We start from the raw sequence: 15,028 nt of genomic DNA on the forward strand, positions 1-15,028 counted from the left end.
ATCATTTGTGTTTACGTCCACCTTTTTTTCTCCCTCCTTTCTCCATTTTTACATCCATCTATCACTCCATCCGACCAGTCGAACGGAGCTGCCCGACACTCCCCTGGACCTGCTGCAGCTACCAGAGAACGTGAGAGCAGAGCGTCTTCGAGTCAGCTCGTCCCCCACCAACAGCTCCCCACAGGCCCGAGGTAGGACAGCACACACACTTCAATCCCTTCCAACAGTGCCCCAAACCTGCCTGAACCTCGTCTTATCATTAAGATCTCTCTTCCTCCCCAGGTTCGCAGCCAGCGAAGAACTCAGCGGGGAAGAGTGAACCCGACACTAAAGGCAGAGACAAATTCACCGCCTCCGCCATCCCATCAGAGGACAGGAGGAAGCGCCTGCTGAGGTCCGAACCTGAGGGCGCTCCTCCCGAATCCCGTCGCAGGCTCGAGGAGCTCCGTCATGCAGAGGAGAGCGTGTCAGCCTCCTCTGACCTGGCGAGTGAAAGCGAGGGGGAGGAGGAGGAAGAGACAGAGTGGGACCAGGGGGGAGACAGTGACAGACTGAAACAGGAAGACGGCGGGGGAGGAAGTAAGCAGAGTAGGGGGGGAGACACCCCGACCAGAGGGGAGAGGGGGGGGCGGGTGCACAACGGCCGGGCTGTGATCCAGCAGCTGAAGAGCGTAGTCACCCCGTCTCCCCTGCCCGGCAGCCCCAGCATCAAGACTGAGCACGAAGCCCTGACCAGCGGGGGGCGCTGGGGGTCGCACACACAAACCTCCAACCAGCCCCAACCCTCACATGCACACACGCCCTCCAGCAGCCTCAACGGCGACAGCCCCACCACTCCAATCCCTGATTCCTCTTCCAGCAGCGAGGCCCCCCCGAAAGGTTTGTTCACTCCCCCTTCCCCAGCTTTGTCCCCGGCCATGTCCGTGTCCTCCCCGCTGCCCCGTGATGAGAGGGCCGTGTCGGGGGTGGTCAGTCGGAGCAGTGGCGGTGCAGGTGGCGGTCCTGACTTTGAGCTGCTCCAGAGACTGGCTGCAGGCGGCGCAGCGGGGCGGGTCCTTTTCCACCCCCTTGCCCTCGGCCCGCAGGGCCCTCAGAGCCTCTACGCCCCGAGCACTATCCGCTACGCTCCACCTGAGCTGCCCCCCTCCCACCACCACAGCGGAGGACACAGCGATGGCCTGCAGCTACGCTCGGACCACCACAAGGGACCCCCGCCAGCCTTCTTCCCCCACCTACAGCGGTTGGCCGGCTTGCCACCCTTCAGTGGTTTCTCCCCGTCTGACAGCCCTTTCTCCTCCGGCCTGCCCTTCTGTATGAATGGACTGAGGGGGGCTGCAGGCTCCGAGGAGGACTGAGACTCAGAGGGGAGGAGGTGAGAGGAGAAGATGAAAATGAAGGACGGAGCAGAGTGACAGACCAGAAAGAGAGACATTGAAAAGGGCAGGAGAGACAGAAGTGGCAGGACATTAAGCCTCTGAGGACGTTACTAATTGGACAATGAGTTGAATAACTGCGATCTAAAATATGTGACAAGTCGCTGCCACAGGGAATTACTGCGTCCGCCTACTGTGGACAAGTGACAGTGACTCTCAGAGAAAACGGGACATGGAAACTTTTGACTGGTCGTCCCTCAAGACTTTCTGTCTCTACAACAATAATGAACTCCGCTCTGTGTCTTTCTTTAGATGACTGTGTTGATTTCTGTGTCTCTTCCACTCAGAGAAGCCATATTGTACATAGAGACAAAACCATAAAGACCCTCAGCTCACATTCCTCCTCGCTGTCAATCCAATTAACCCAATTAACCCTAAAGCCAGTAGAAAGAGATGGACACTCGTATGTAGGAAGGAAAGTGACTTTGGAATATAAATTTTTATTATTGCAGTATTACACAAATTGTCTCTTACACTGCAGGTGATTATAGGGTTTCCCCTTAAAATAGATGGAGACAGCCCTCTGGTGTTTTTGTATTGAGATTCAAAGTAATTAAAAAAAAAAAAAATCCAAGTATTCATCAGTCAGCCATACTTAAAGCACACTGTTGGGACAAAAATATGAATAATGTCGTCCCAGACATTCCATTATGTATAAGGGAAGAAAATGCAATGCAGACAGGACGCTATTTCTGTTGTTTGATCATAGGAAGGTCATTTGTTTAACTGAGAATTAATTATAGTATATTATGTATGATGCTGCGGTTGTGTTTGTGTGTGAAAGCCATATTCTTCTTTTTTTTTTTAATTTCTCAAGGTTTTTATTGATTTTTGATATTGTTCACCAGATAAAAGGAAGGATGGTGATTGTGTGGAAAAATGTGTCTAGACGGACAGAATAACATTGTTTTATTGGATGTATAATAACATCCAAGTACTTTTTTATTATTCTGAAAAAAAAAAAAAGAAGATATTTCTGAAAATGTTTTTAGGAGGGGGGAAACGGTGCTGGACATGAGTGTTTATTATCATTTAAAGCCTCTGTGTTTTTCTGAGCACTTACTGAAATTTGTTCTGCTGTGAACTCAAAGCACTTCATCACTTAACACTCCCTGTGTGATCCTGTTAAAACAGAAAACAATGCAAGAGTGGTCACTAATATCATAGCCTGACCACGGTGTAGTAGAGAGGATAAATGGTCAGAGAAACAAACAGACCCCATGTGGTCATTAAAAGACGACCGTCAGAGGTCAATAAAAACATCGCCAGAATTATTCTGATATTGGTTTCAGTTCAGGAAATGAAGTTTCAGATTCAAAAGTGGACACATGAAACACTTTAAATTTCTGTTTAATGCTGATTGATCGGAAATTCCTCTCATGACTGAAAAACAAACAAATACAAAACAACTTTTATATGAACACAATAAAATAACAGGTTTTTTAAATTAGTGCTCAGAATATTTTATCTCTCATTTGAACTGAAGTGAGTCACAAACAATTTGGCAGCTGTCTAAAAGATACTCACACAAGAGAGAACCTCCACTCCTAAATGTGATATTTTAAAAAGGTGCACTATGTAGTTTTGGGAAATAACTTTTAATCCGAAGAGAAAGATGTCTAAACAAACTAAATAAACAAACTCTCTTTGTTTTCATGACTGAATAAACTGAGTAAACACACTGACCTTAAAAGGACAACACAACTTTGTACCATTTTACTTCATATGTGGCGGACCCTGCCACCCTTCTAGCGTCAAACAGTGTTCTGGGGACCTTATTTTCCTCTGAGAATTGAACTGAGAATATTGTTACCTCATATTAAAATTCTGAGTTTGAATTTCTTCTCCAAAACTACAGAGTGCCCCTTTAACATTTGAAAAATTGAACACTTTTTGACAAAATGTCAGTGTCAATACAGCCAAAACACACTATTTAAAAAATCTAATTTTCACACACACACAATAATGATAATAATAATAATGATCAATGATACAAATACTTAAAACATCAGATAATTCTCCAGCACTTTGGAATAAAATCCTTCAAATTGATCCATCATTTGGTGAAAATAACCTACATTTCTTTAAAATGATGCCATAATGACAGACAATGTCTGTACGCTGTTTTTGTTCTGCTTCCAGTTTGAGATTACGGTCGCCTGTCTGACCCGAGGGATCAGTTTACATGAAAATCTATGAAAAAAAAAAATTAAAAAAATATTTGTTCAGATCCGATGTGCACTACACACCCATACTGTAGCTGTCACACATACTCTCGGGTGTTTAATGATATAACGTGTGCGTGTGACTGTGTGCGTGTGCGCTCGCTTGTACAAGTGTGTATGTTTTATTTTTTTATTTTTGTTTGTTACGTTTTGGTTGAATTAAACAGCTAACCCCTTGCCCATCACTGTGAAGCTAACGTTATCCTCCCATCTTTGTGAATACTCCACCCGCTCATCAGATAAAATGAACAAATGTAAAAAAGAAGAACAGTGATACAGATGACAATAACAATAAAATATTCCAGTAGAGGAGCACAACTCAAAGGCTTTGTCATTTTCTTTCTTGCGTCTGTGCCGCACATAAATTCAACAATTAAGATGTGTGAAATGGCATGATTCAGCGTATGTTTAACGTAGTTAATTAAGTTTTTGTGTGATCATCTGGGACACATATTTTAAGGTAATCAAGTTTGTTCCACGCTACATTTGCATATGTTTGATTTGTTCGTCTCCTTCGCAAAACATCGACACTTCCGACGTAGAACAGACATTCACATGACATAAATTCAACCAACACACAGCCAAGAGTAGCGAACGCAAGGGACGAATCAGCGGTGGAATGAATAAAAGATGTCTGTGTCATCAACAAAGCAGGTGGGCGATCTTGAATATCCCCGGAGTGGACAAAACACAGTAAAACACACAATAAAACACAACGATATTGATCCTTAATAAAAAGAGGAAATGGTGAAGCAGGTGAGAGCGTACACAGTGTGTCTCACTTATGAGAGGCTACATACGGGCATGCATCACCGTGTGTATGTATGTGCATTGGTGGTTTGCTTGTGCGTCTGTGTGTGTGTGTGTGTGTGTGTGTGTGTGTGTGTGTGTGTGTGCATCTCTGTGAATTTGCGAGCGTGTGTGTGTGTGTTGTCTGAAGCAGCCCCAGGGAGGGGCTCTGACATTGAAGACGGGTTAAATCCTGTTTTACATTCAAGTGGCAGGCCCTAGTTCATTAGAGTGAGGATCATTCCTCCTCAAGACCAAAGGAAGCGCATACTAAACAAGAGCAGTTGTTGGGGAGAAAATGCCATTGTACGTGCAAAACCGTATGTACTGTATGTGTGTGTGCGCGCGTGTGTGTGCTGTGAACGGAGCTGCACCTCTGTTTTCCTCTTTATATCTTCTTTTTCTGTGGAGTCTTTATACGGCGAGGTAAAGGTGCGGCTTGTGCAGATGAAATCATCGCGCGCTGTTTGTGTCGATGTGGATGTGTGCGTCGTGGCAGCTCTCCTGACTGTCTTCCACTCAGCCTGTCATTGAGTCACCCATATGCCCTCTCTGTCACTGACTTTGATGGCTTATCTTACCCCCTGAATTGGAGTCGCGCTCCCGGGGGAAATACCTGAGCACATGTAAATGCATTTGAAAGAGTAAAAATATGGGTAGGAATAATAGAGTGAGGGATGGAGGGAGACGCACAGACAGCTGCACCTCCACAACTCCCTCTGTCCTCCATCCTTCCTCTGCAACCTCCGCTCTTTGTCATTATTTCCCAAAAATCTCCTCTCAACCAGGAGAAGGCCAATCCGTAGTTAATGCAGTTCTCAAGGCAGATCCTTTGATCCATACGCCTGGCATTTAACACCTGAGCAGATGAGCAAGCTGCTCTCAAAATAAGCAGAGGTTACGGCTCCAACTCTCAGACTGAAGGTGTAGATGTGTACGTTTGGAGATGTATGAGGCAAGACCTGGTCGTGGAGCTGTGGCTGGTGTTGTGGCTCCTCGTAGCAGCTCGGGGGTCTGGGGTAGATGGTGTTTGTCAGTGAGGGCGCGTCTCCTGCCTCTGGGCGCCCTGCCCTTTAGACGCGCCAGGCCTCAGGAGCCTCCTGCATGCCAAACAGACCTGTGCAGTCAGAAGGAGAGAAGAAGAGGGGAGGAGAGGAGGGGAGGGGAGGAGAAGCGAACGTGAGGAGGAGTCCAGAAAGAAAGAGACTCGAGGGCGAAAGGGTAGAAGAGGATCTGAGGGAGGGAGGAAAGGGGCTCGAGGGGAGGAGGAGGAGGTGGGGTGCTGGTCACACTGCAGCAGCCATCCAGACACACCCTGCATGTGAAACACAACTGCACTGAAACGCCCTGGGAATCAGCAGGAGGAGAAGTGGGAGGAGAGGAGGAAGAGAGGGTGACTCTGAGGTGAGTCTCAACAGCAACACAGTGTGTCGATGGCCGCGAGATATCACAGACCTTCGCCCTAGCCCAGTCAGTGATAGTTATCACAGACAAAGCCCCCCCATCACCAACACTCCCACCCACACACACACACAACACCACATGCTGCTCCGCTCAATTCATATATTCATACATGCTCGCAGACGAGCAGCTCATTATAAAAATTATGCATGTACAGCATGCATGTGTGGACAGTTTGTACATCTTCTGACTCCTACAGCTCGGAGAGTTACTACCGACTCTGACAGCACTTACACATTAAAGCGGGCCATGTTTGCATAATCCAAAAAATATGACAACTTGTTAAGAGGTTTTGGGTTACAGGTAAAGGTTTTTGATTCCTTTCTAATTAAGATCTAGAAAGATATTTTGCACATTTTGTCTCAGTTACAGATGAAAGTGTATGAAGGTATTTAATTATGGAGTGTGCGTTCTCTCCTTTATGTCTCCACCAGGGCCCCGGCTAATAGAGAGGACACTGAGGTCATGTCCTCTGTACTTTGTCTGGGAACTAATCAGTTTCATTTAACTTGAGGGAGTTCGCATTCCTTCATTTAAAATGTACGTGTGGTGGGAATTTTATCAGCTAATTCAACTTCAGACTCGCTACCTTTCCCTCCTCTTCTAGAAGGGTGCGTTTGTGGGGCCATGGCCGGATTAACCAGTTAGGGGGCCTCCTATTGATCCCCACCTCTCTATGCATTATACACAGGTTAGTTCTGACATGACCCAAGTTACCCTGCTGAAAATATAATATGTAATGCAACTATTTTAAAAGGACAAAGGAGGAGGAAGGACATTTCTACCTGCTAAACAGACAGGAAGTTAGCTCACTTACACTTACAGTGGCTTTAATTGCTTCAAAGTAATTTAACTTACTACATTTGATTATTTTGTGTACACTTCATAGAATTTAAAGCAATATTATGTAGTAATTCGTATTTTATGCAATGTCACCAGCCCCCACAGTGCAACACAACTGTGGTACATAAAAAAATCACAGGTTTCTATCACAATTCATCAGATGCAATGTGACTTAAAGTGCTAAGATTGTACACAACACAGGGCAGTAATGCTAAGCTAACGCAATCTGAATCACAGACTACAATAACACCAGGCTGTAACATGCTACCAGCTGAACCACTGTTGAAATGGGCTGACTTGACTTGTGATAAAATATGAGTGAGGTTACAACTTTTCTAACACAGCCAAACATCAAGCCATGCACAAACACAAGACATATAACTTAGTAAGCTAGCTAATATTACTTACAGCAACAGCAAAAAGTCCAGCTTGGCATTTATTGGCGCCGTCTACAGCCAGCCTGAGTTTTTACTCTTGCCTCTCGCTTGGTCATTGTTTCTTTTTCTCCTCAGCTTCCTCTGTCAACGTCGTCTTCAGTCTCTTCGCCTCTGTCATGATGTCTGTAGAGGCTGCTGAGCTGTTGCTAGTCAGCTAGCAGAGCTAACTTGTGGCTAGTTTTAGCAGCAGTTACATGCTGCTTTCAGGAAACTCTGTAAATCAGAGTTCAAGCAGTTGGAGGGCGTCAAAAAGTAATGTTACTGAAAATAATATATTTTGTAAATTAATTACATGCGACTCCCCAACACTGATAATACAGTATAGGTCGTCTCCACACTCCCATCATGTAAAGGGAACACAGTGATGCTGGAAAAATACAAGTTGTATGTGTCAGTTTGTTAAAAAAGCATTAAAAACATGCATTTATTAAAGAAAGTGTACCATGTTAAAATTATTTAAAAAAGTAAGATCAGGTCATAATTCAGGACCCTATGCAGTTGTGCTTTAGTGGCCCAAATTCCTTGACAAATTTGGATTTAATCTAACTACTGAAAAACAAACTAAGGTCTATTTAAGATCAACCGTTTGGCTGCCTTTCCATTTAAAATGAAGCAAATGTGACACCTGAAGAAGTACAGCAATCCAACACTTCTCTTGAAAATATTTACATTAGATAAAAGTTATAAAAATACAAATATTTTCCTCGGTGTGATCTTTTGGAGGGGCCAGGAATAGTGATCCCAGGTTTGCAACCAAAAAAAACAAACCACACACACTGAAGTCTGGACAGATTTCTTCTTGCTTTATTACTGTATATACAGTAGGATGCATTGAAAGTGGTGCAAACACAAATAAGAGAAAACAATAGCGAACCCACACACAAACTTAATATTGTCAACCTTTCCACACTATCGACTATTCTTTACATCCATTAAGACAGCATTTGTAGAGATCACAAAATCAAAGTGAAATTCACTCAAAAGGTAAAAATGGTTTGTGGTTTACATTTAGGTACTGTACATGTATATATATAACAATACAGAGCAAAATATATAACCACAGAAAAAGCTTTGAAAAATACTCTTTGTTTCCAAAAGTCTAATGACAAACAAAAACTGACAAAAGTGCTATTGCCTTTACAAAACAAAATAAAAAATTTACTTCACAGGGTAACTTCAACCTCTGTAAAAAATATATTCTGAGCCCACAATGATCTGCAACTGGCTTGTTTTATTTTCTAAGACTTAAATGTAAAATTCAAGTATTCAATCCCAGTTAATTAATGATAAAATAAACAGCATCCAACAACAGTCGGCAGCGAAACACCAACAGAAATAACCCCAAAATGATTGCATACAGTGCAAATACATGATGCTTTCAGTGTGTCTGTGAATGTGAGGATGTAAAAAAAATAATATAAAAATCAGTAAAGTTTTCGGGCTGATTGATAATGTAAGTGAAGCAGCTTTGAAAATGTCTGATTATAAGAAATCTTAGAAAAAAATGTGTGTGTTGAATGAAGTCAAACTACCAAAATATCAGCATTTTCTGACCGTTTTTCCAAAAAGTCTAAAAGTCTTTTTCCACCTTCACAATAATCTTTACATCGACCACACACACACACACACACACACACACACACACACACACACACACACACACACACACACACACACACACTCACACACACACACACACACACAAGGGGAAACCCTGAATCAAAGCAACACACACATCCTTTCCCGCTCTACTTCTTCGTCCCCTTGCCGTCATTGTCCTCACTGTCATGATGTCTGCTGTCATGGGAGCCGCGGTAACCCCGGTGCTCGCGCCTCTCGCGGCACTCCCGGCACTCCTCCTCATCCTCTCCCTCCTCGTCCTCGTGGATGATCTCCACCTCCAGTCGGCCGATGTAGAGAGATACCGCGCAGAGCCAGAAGAGGGCGACGGTGCCCACCGCTGCGCTCTGGAGCAGCAGAGCCGGCACAGACAGCAGCATCATCCTCCGCAAGGCGAAGAGGCTGCCGATGTACGAGGCGCCGCCAAACGACACACACACACCTCCCAGGATGAAGAAGGCTGAGGGGAAACAGATTGATGGTGTTATTGTAGAAATCCTATTTATTTTCTCACAGCTCACTGCAATTAAATGTGGGATGGAGGCACATTGGGTGAAAGGATGAAAAAGAATAAAACAGAAATTTTTACTCGTGTGCCCTTGACTGATCTTGAAAACAGGTAAAACATGTGAGAAATAAAGCAACACATTTATTCTGACATAAATAATGTTGACCATGGCTGGTAAGTTTTGTTTTTATGGTTGTTTACACATTAATGTGCATCAAATTCAAAGACTATTTAATGATTTAATGAAGGTCTCGCTTGATAAAACATTTAACACTCAAAACTGGTATTTCAGGCAGCCATGACATTTCTTACAACTAGATATCAAAGATCTCGGCTCCTTATTTACTCATTATGATTTAAGTCAATCGCAGAAATCCTTGTGAAATTATTCATTATAAAACTGCTGAATCGAAAGTCTACCACAAGGTTATGTTAGAAAGTGATTGATTTCAGGACAAAAAGAGCTGAGGCGAACTGACGGATGCTTATAGTTTAAATAGAATTCTAGTTATTGATCTTCATAATCATTATACTATTTCTCTTAAATCCAGCCGTTTTAAAGAATTTAGGACCACACCAGCTCCTTGATGCTAAACTTGAAACACAAGCCACTGTTTGTTGGTGCACAACAATAGAGCTTAAGCTGCGAGTGTGCTGGTTTGAGCGACGGAGCCCCGTACCATATCCTGCTTCTCGTCCCACTTCACTCTGGACAAACGCGATGACTCCGATGCCGGTCGCCAGCAGACCGTTCCTGAACCACGAGAGGAATCCTGCAAGACAATCACATTCCAGCCTGACTCAAATGTATGTATATGAGCGCATTTACCTTTATTTACAGCAAGTTTCAGCAATGTTGAGAGCCAGAATGAAATTTTCTAAGGTTCTCAACGTTCACCATTTATGTCCAAGTGACATCCGCACAGGGTTCAAAATTAAAGTTGTCACAATGTCATTTTAGACATCTATTCAACTTCAGTTACAGATGTCTAGAGAACTTGTTGTGGTTCAAAATAAAAGTTTTGTGTCTGCCAAATCTTACTTCATGTAGCAAAAGCTACAAGGAGAATTCAAACCCTGAGCTTAACCTCAGTTGCCTGCATGAGGCATTTACTTTACCAGGAGAGCTATTCATCACCATGTTTGGTCATCCAACCTTGAAATATCAGCCTCCCTGATGAAAGCTGATGAAAACTTTCATCCCGGCTCTCCAGTGGAAGTCTTTTCAACGTTGTCAAAGGCGTTGAATTGACATCTTTTGGCTCATGTTTCTGCTCAGTGGGTAATAGCAGATGTTGTGAAATGTAGAAAGGGTTGACGGATTTATCTCTTTGTAGGTGTGCAAGGTTTTTTTTCTGAAAAAGGTCAGTTTTTTTTCCCCTTAAGACCATCCTTGAAAACATTTTCAAACAAATCGGGATTTTTCTTTGTGAAGCGTAATTGGCAAAAAAGTTCCAAGGTTGTATTTGACGTCCGTGGACAAACATACTGCATCATTTGCCGTTCTCACACAAAGCTGGGTAAAATTAGGTTTTTCAATCTTAATGCAACAACAGTATGAAAATCCTGGACTGTATATATGAAGTATGTACTAGTAGAAGTGGAACTGGGGCCCAGCTTTAGTGTTTACCAAATAACTCCTCACACCTGTGGGATCAAATCTCCCACTGGGACAATAAACCTGAGGGTAGGAGCACTTCCTGGACTCAAGTTAAGTTAGTTAGAGGTAAATTTAAATCTAACACCTCAATGTCAGTGTTGCAGTATTTATAACAAAACCTTCAGTGAAAACGTAGGGCCATTAAAGCAGGAATAACATATATCTTTTATCTCTTTTAATTCTCTTCTTTGTGGTCTACTATAATGAATAACAATCAGTTAAAGGCCATGTACAGCTACACAGGTGTAATGTGCTCAGGTTGTAATTGGGTGGAGTTTAACTACGTCACTCATCTCTATGTGCTGATAAAGACAAAGCTGACATGATAAAGGCTTTAAGATGTCGGTGTAAGTCGTCTCACCTTTAAAGTTCAACAAAACATGCAGGAAAACCAGTTTATTATAATTACTGACTCTCAGTGTACCAGCTGCACTATTTTTTCTCCATCTTCTTATGCTGCCTGCTCAACACTCCACCCACTCCACACTTCCAGAGTCCAGAGAGTCACCACCCATCACTGTGACAGACTAAAACCCTGTCAAGTCCAGAAACTGTTCGATCATTCTCTCCACTGAATGATTTATTCTCATCTCTCGCTACCTGATGGTCACTGAATGTTAGATGGGCCCTAAAGATTTGGCAAAGTGTTTACAAATTGTAAAGATGTTTTGCAAAAATCAATACATTTCAAGCAAACTGCAGTTAAAATCCAGCACAATCTGTAATGCTAGTTGTATGTGACGTGTACATCTTTTATGCACAATGGCTGAACATAATTCCTCATTAATAACATCTGTTCAATACTTGATTTTGCATATTTCTATACATCAACATGGGAAAAATTATGCAATTTCATATTGTGATACTCATTTCAACCACATTGCCCAGTTCTAGAGATTTTATGTGTGTTGTTGTCGTGTTATGACATTATTGTTAAACATGTAAATGTCTAATTCAGTACCTCAAAGCCCATGGTTTGAGTTATAATCTAATCTACGCTTTGTGGGGGAACTCTAAAAGTAACCCTAACACTAACAAACGTAAGGGTGGAGACGGCTACATAAGATAATAACAGAAAGGTCGTGTTCTGACACAGAGTGACAAAACATCTACGTCACTAGGACAAATGGATATAATGTTTCTTACTCAAAGAAAGAAATATCTCCATGTATAAAGTTTGCCGACTGTACAAGTAGGCCCAAGTAGTTACAAATATGTTGTAGACTTTTGCTAAAGTTTATACAATTTCTCAACATGTTTCAAAATTGAGCATTTTTTTAAGGGAGTCTGGGGGACCTTCTCCACTTTCTTCTTTCTCTGAACTAGTAGCCTATATTAGTTACTGTTAACTGGATTTGTTGGATTTCACATGTTCACCATCAATAGGTTATGTTCTTTAATAGATGTAAATTGTGAAATCTGTTGAAACAGTGTGTTCAAAGAGCTTCAGACACAGACAGAGCTAACGGACAGTTTTGACAAGGAAAGAAACATCATAATGTATTATATTTAATGCCGAATTTACACAAAGGAACAAATGATTCAGAATTTGTTGTAGCGGTTTCACAAAGTTTGTTAAGTTTCTCTTCATGATGCAGCAACTCTTAAAATCACGTGATTTGTAAGGGAGTCTGGGGTACTGCCGTTACTTGTGACTTCATTACATGGTCCATGACTTTCAACCCTATTAAAACCTAAACCTCAAGAAATGTTCAATCTCTGGCTGCACCAAAATAATGATGTCATAGCAGGCACCTCAACCAGCCGTCACAGGTAAATCACCTGCTTTATTATCAATGTGTCCATAAAGGAGACATACTTTGAGGTTTCATCCCATGGAGGGCTGATCTGTTTCTGTGTAAGAGACACATATTAACTTTGATGTATGACTGAAGGTGTAATAAAACACATGTCATGTTACCTGTCTCATGAGACTTCCTCAGCATCTGGAAACAATGGAAGAAGAAAACCATTAGAAACATCTTCTACTGTTATCAGACTCATGTGTACGTGGACTTGTAGATTTTAGTCAAGACAAAAAGGAGACACATTTCCGTTTTAATAAGGCTCACTCCATGTGTTTCCCTGCCGGACTGAACCCACCAGAGCGTCCGCCTTGTCGAGGTCTGTGAGCTGGTACTGCTGCTCCGGCCCCCGGCTCTTCCCCCACGGTCCCTTCTCTACGACCCGCAGCCGCGACGAGCCGTGCAGCCTCCTCAGCGGCGCCGCGGCGCACGGAGGCCGGGCCGGCTTCACTATCCGGGCGAAGTGGGACAAGGCCGGCGGCAGCTGCCTTCTCAGGAACAAACTCAGGAAAGCCATCACATCACGAGTCGGTCCCAGGCGGCTGAAATACGAGCTAAAAGCGAAAAAGCACAACACGACCTCCGCATGCCCTGTGAACTCTCACCTGGTCGACGACAACCCGGAAGTGAGTTCTGCAAAGCCGCATGACGCAGTGAAAAGTTAAACAGCGCCATCATGCGACGGTCAGTATAACACAGGATTTTAAAATTAAATTAAATATAGAGGAAACCCTCAGAGATTATTTTAATCACAGTCGATTTTTATGATATTTTTTGTAGCGAAATTCCCCCTCTAGATTTAAATAAAGCGAAATAATCTGCAATTACACGTTCATGCCGCACGGGGGCGCCAAAGCACAAGGCTATGACATATCACATTTATTTATTTATTTATTTTACTGTGATGATAATAATAATAATAATAATAAACTTTATATACATAGCACCTTTCAAAGCACATCAAAGTGCTTTACAAAACTGAATAAAACACAAAGCAAATAACATAATACACATTGGAGAGTGAAACACGCAATAATAAAGCAGATAAAACCACAGAAATGCAACTTTATACAAATGGGTTTTAGTAATTATTTAAAAGATGAACTTTATAAACACACATTGGAGCACATGTAAGTCTGATTTTCATCTTGTCATAAAAATACCATATGCAAAATACAAATAAAATATATTTTATTAAAAAAGCGGGTAGTAAATATGATATTGTATTTTTTTTTTTACATTTTTATGCTTCATTTACACATTTTTCCTAGAGATATTCTGGACAAATTTGAGAATTTGTGGAAATCTTCCACACCCAAACATGTATATGGTGTTACACATATAACACAATTAGAGTAATTAAATGGGCTTTGTTCATTTCTAACTGACTCTGATGTCTGATGTGAAAAGCAAAGTGGTTTCAATACAGACAGATAATGCCTGTCATGCTATATAACTTTGGTGCCTTAGAGAGGAACATTAGATAGACAAGAACACGATTTAGCCGACGTCAGCATAAATATTAACTTGAAAACATCTGATGTTAGAAACACACTGACAACTCTTATACTCCTCTTTTCTTTGCGAAGCATGTAAAGTAACCATACTGATACTGTGTAAGCCTGTGTGCTCACACACTGGACCTGTGTGGATGTGTGTGAGGTTTAGGGATGAGTGGACGGCCTCTTCCTGAGGGCCTTTTGTCTTTTTCTTCCCGCTGGGACCCACAAAGACCACGCCTGTCATACCTGATTGTTCAGTGTGAGGAGCACACAGAGTTGCACAGAAGTCTCACGTGGGAGTATGTATTTGAGTGTGTGTGTGTGTATGTGTGTGTGTGTGTGTGTGTGTGTGTGTGCGCGTACATGTGTGTTGACAGTGAGGTCTTTTACAGACGGCCAAATCTTTGATGTGATGCGCAGCTGACCCTCTGGTCGCTCTCACGCTACTGTCCCCAACACAATAGGAGACTGATGTTTGCACACACAAACACACACACATACACACACACACACACACACACACACACACACACACACACACACACACACACACACACACACACACACATGCACGGACTCACACAACAATTATCCAGCTTATTTTTATCAGTATACTCCTGAAAATGTCACCTTCAGCAATAGACACTCATATTAATATATTTCTATCTTTAAATGTGCCTGTTAATCATTTCATATATTTACCATACACATAGTATGTATGCCAAAACATTATATGCAGAACCAT

General features: G+C 42.4%; 2 protein-coding genes and 1 long non-coding RNA gene across 3 annotated transcripts in view; 1 reads left to right on the forward strand and 2 right to left on the reverse strand.

The window, feature by feature from the left end:
* npas1 (neuronal PAS domain protein 1) overlaps positions 1-3,855 on the forward strand; it is a 41,236-nt gene extending 37,381 nt beyond the window's left edge. Inside the window, exons 11-12 of the mRNA XM_084351525.1 lie at positions 79-191; positions 283-3,855. Coding sequence (XP_084207651.1) covers positions 79-191; positions 283-1,355 — 1,186 coding nt within the window. The 3' untranslated portion in view covers positions 1,356-3,855. The remainder of the gene's footprint in view (positions 1-78; positions 192-282) is intronic.
* Positions 1-7,335, reverse strand: part of LOC311256443 — a 40,582-nt gene extending 33,247 nt beyond the window's left edge. The window contains exons 1-2 of the long non-coding RNA XR_014622501.1: positions 7,160-7,335; positions 5,410-5,564 (exon numbers count right to left, since the gene is read on the reverse strand). This is a non-coding gene — a long non-coding RNA (uncharacterized lncRNA). The remainder of the gene's footprint in view (positions 1-5,409; positions 5,565-7,159) is intronic.
* A 635-nt stretch (positions 7,336-7,970) lies between these two features.
* On the reverse strand, positions 7,971-13,392 carry tmem160 (transmembrane protein 160). The gene is made up of 4 exons (XM_084350180.1): positions 13,080-13,392; positions 12,898-12,922; positions 9,997-10,089; positions 7,971-9,268 (listed from the first exon to the last, which is right to left on the reverse strand). Exons 1-4 carry the CDS (start codon positions 13,296-13,298, stop codon positions 8,937-8,939), a joined length of 669 nt encoding a protein of 222 aa, XP_084206306.1. The 5' UTR covers positions 13,299-13,392; the 3' UTR covers positions 7,971-8,936.
* Positions 13,393-15,028: the final 1,636 nt, after the last annotated feature.

This window comes from Pagrus pagrus (genome assembly GCF_965226575.1).
Source record: "Pagrus pagrus genome assembly, chromosome: 4".
NCBI classification, from domain to species: Eukaryota; Metazoa; Chordata; class Actinopteri; order Spariformes; family Sparidae; genus Pagrus; species Pagrus pagrus.

Excerpts from the sequence above, each read along its gene's own strand:
- tmem160 (XM_084350180.1), bottom strand. The coding sequence starts at position 13,298 with ATGGCTTTCCTGAGTTTGTTCCTGAGAAGGCAGCTGCCGCCGGCCTTG. Across the intron at positions 12,923-13,079 it reads TCGACAAGGCGGACGCTCTG|ATGCTGAGGAAGTCTCATGA; the intron begins GTGGGTTCAGTC and ends CATTGTTTCCAG. Across the intron at positions 10,090-12,897 it reads GAGGAAGTCTCATGAGACAG|GATTCCTCTCGTGGTTCAGG; the intron begins GTAACATGACAT and ends ATTGTCTTGCAG.